This window comes from Dipteris shenzhenensis, chromosome 28, assembly GCF_047967505.1.
Source record: "Dipteris shenzhenensis isolate YYH24624 ecotype China chromosome 28, Dip_SZ_1.0, whole genome shotgun sequence".
Taxonomy (NCBI): domain Eukaryota; kingdom Viridiplantae; phylum Streptophyta; class Polypodiopsida; order Gleicheniales; family Dipteridaceae; genus Dipteris; species Dipteris shenzhenensis.
The window spans coordinates 23577966-23580492 of NC_141623.1; the positions used below are offsets into that span (position 1 = coordinate 23577966).

Below are 2527 nucleotides of genomic sequence, written 5' to 3' on the forward strand. Positions count from 1 at the left end.
AATAAGTAGGCTATAGGCAACTGCGAGTCTGAGACTCCAAAGAATAGTCTCCAAAAATGTTTAAAATTCTTAACAAGCATTCTGATACTGAGATTTATAAAGAAAATCTTAAATTGTATTCCTTGAAATGAAAGACCTTGAGACCTAGCGGAGTGGGTCGCTAGCCCATTGTAGATGGGTCGGGTTACTCGTAGAATCTAACATTATTGCAACCTCCATAAAACCCATTAGGAAATAACCCAAACAATAAACTCCTAGGAATATCACTTTGCAAATATAATTGGGGAGCCTGCAAGAGACTCAATTCTACTATTATAACATATATGGATCTTTTTTTGCAGTCGGCCAAATCCTGTTGGTATAGAGGCTATGTTTCATACAAATGCTTTGATACAAGATCACCATTATTACATCTTTGGACATGGAGTCTAGTAATGCATGTTGAGGACATTGGAATACGCATAGTAGGAACTACATACGATCTACATAGAAAGAGAGGGTACCTTGGGAGAGCAAGATCTTGTACGCCTTCTAGGACCTTTTAAGCAGTCTAGGAGTTGTAAATGCAAGGAACGAGTGTTACCAAGACAGGGAGGCTGATGGAAGTCTTCCAATTCAAATATAACGAGGGTGATGCAAATTACACATTACCAGCTCAAGTATATCAATCAATCTGCGTTTGCCATGATAAGGCGGTTCCATAGGTGGGTGAGTCCTTGCTCCTGCATAGTCCTGGTGATCCATCAGCACTCGACCTTCCTGATCGTGGGTTCTTTCTTCTCCATCACCATCCATCATCTCCTCCTCCTCCTCCTCCTCCGCCGTTGCTTCTTTTGCCTCCACAGCAATAGCCTTGGCCTCTCTCTGCCCCTTCTCCTGCCCGCCCTGAGCACGAATACAGCATTAGTTCTTTGAGATGTTACCCTGTTGCATCAAACGTACCTCACACGTCATACGTTCACGCAACCTTCTAATGAGCCGCTGCAAATTAGCATCCGCTTACCGACATCATTGACTTCCCGGAATCATGTGCTCCTTGCGAATCGATCAATGCGGACGAGTCCTTCCGAAGATGATCTAAGGAGACAAAGAGTTAAACCTTGCAATCTGTCAGATTTTTTCATTGGATGATCGAAAACGAAAGAAGAGAACCACAAAGAGCGCGGGTAACACCCAGGCTTCTGTTGAATCTCAACAACTTCACACAAACCAACAATAAAACCTTTAAACTAGCAAGATGCGAGTGCTTATGACCGGGGATCCACAAGAGGCTGAACCTGTGGCAGTCTCGATGATCAGCATCTTCCTATTAGCAGCACCAACCTGTGTTGTCATATATAAAACGAGGGCCACAGAGATACCGATAGTCTTCATAATCAAAAGGAAGATATTCATTCTTGAAGAGTTATGCTTCGCGATCTTCACGCGCCCGAGGAAATTCTTAGCAAAATTAGCAACCGGGACACAGATCAACCCGAATCTCCGGGCGCTCGGACGATCAGCTTATACCCGATAGTATCTACACCAAGCACAACTATGTCTATCTAATTCATGTTGTTTGATAAGGCTGTCAAGCAGCTTCGAAGTGACAGAACTGCAGAGCCCAACAGCAGCGGGGAGCAGGAAATTACGGCTCTACGTCAGCCTGATATGCAGTAGTAAAATTTATAAGCATGCAAACTCATCAAGCAGCGATTGCCGACAGACTTCATGCATCTATGGAGGAAAGGATGCAAAATAGCACTCACGCAAAGGCAGCATTCATTGAGAGATGTGACTAGATTGAGCATCATGGGAATGATTCTTGTTCTTGAACAGCTTAAGGTGTGCGACATAAGCTTTGATAAGATAATATGTTGTTGAGGCTATGAGGTTTTCGAAATAAATCTCAAATGCTTTTTAAATTACGTCAAAGTAGACATTTTGAGATATCCCACTATGGTTTAATCTCGTTCGTTTTCACATCATAGTTGTTTATGCAATGTAGACACATTGTCAAATCATACTCCTTTCACACCCATTTGTTTAGACCTCTCACCTTATTTGATGCTCACCCTTCTTTGGCCATGCTATGGAAGCCTTATCACATGGCTTTGTTTTTTCCTACTAGTGGTCAGGGCATCTTTGACTATTCTGGATTTGATCAAGGTTGTGTGAGTGGCCTATTGGTCCATTGTGTCTTTAGTGGATGTGCAGTGCTTTAATGATACTCCTACCCACTTTTAGACCACTTTTGCACTCTCTTTTAGACCACTTTGCCTAGAATTTTAGGGTTATACTACTTTATTATCAATCATGTGCTTTAATAATCCACATTGTCATCATTGGCACCATCTTTGATTGCTACCAAAACTTGGATTTAAAGAAGCACTTTATTGATCTCCATATTATTCACACATTATCTCTTCACATCAAGATGACATATTAATGTTTCTTCCTAGCAAAGAAAAACGTGGAAAGAAAGTCTACAATTGGAACTATTAATGTGTGTATAACTTGAAGGGTGCCTACTAGCAAACTATATATA

At 41.5% G+C, this 2527-nt stretch overlaps 1 protein-coding gene across 2 annotated transcripts; it reads right to left on the minus strand.

Moving 5' to 3' along the window:
• Positions 1 to 342: 342 nt before the first annotated feature.
• LOC147883345 (uncharacterized) lies at positions 343 to 1663 on the minus strand. Of its 2 annotated transcripts, none has more exons than XM_087400112.1 (3): positions 1278 to 1663; positions 1004 to 1074; positions 343 to 885 (listed from the first exon to the last, which is right to left on the minus strand). In XM_087400112.1, the coding sequence occupies exons 1-3, from the start codon at positions 1393 to 1395 to the stop codon at positions 616 to 618; spliced, it is 459 nt and encodes a 152-aa protein (XP_087256238.1). In that variant the 5' UTR covers positions 1396 to 1663; the 3' UTR covers positions 343 to 615. The 2 variants fall into 2 exon arrangements, with proteins under 2 accessions (XP_087256238.1, XP_087256237.1); XM_087400111.1 differs by having other exon boundaries at positions 1004 to 1077.
• Between the last annotated feature and the right edge of the window lie 864 nt (positions 1664 to 2527).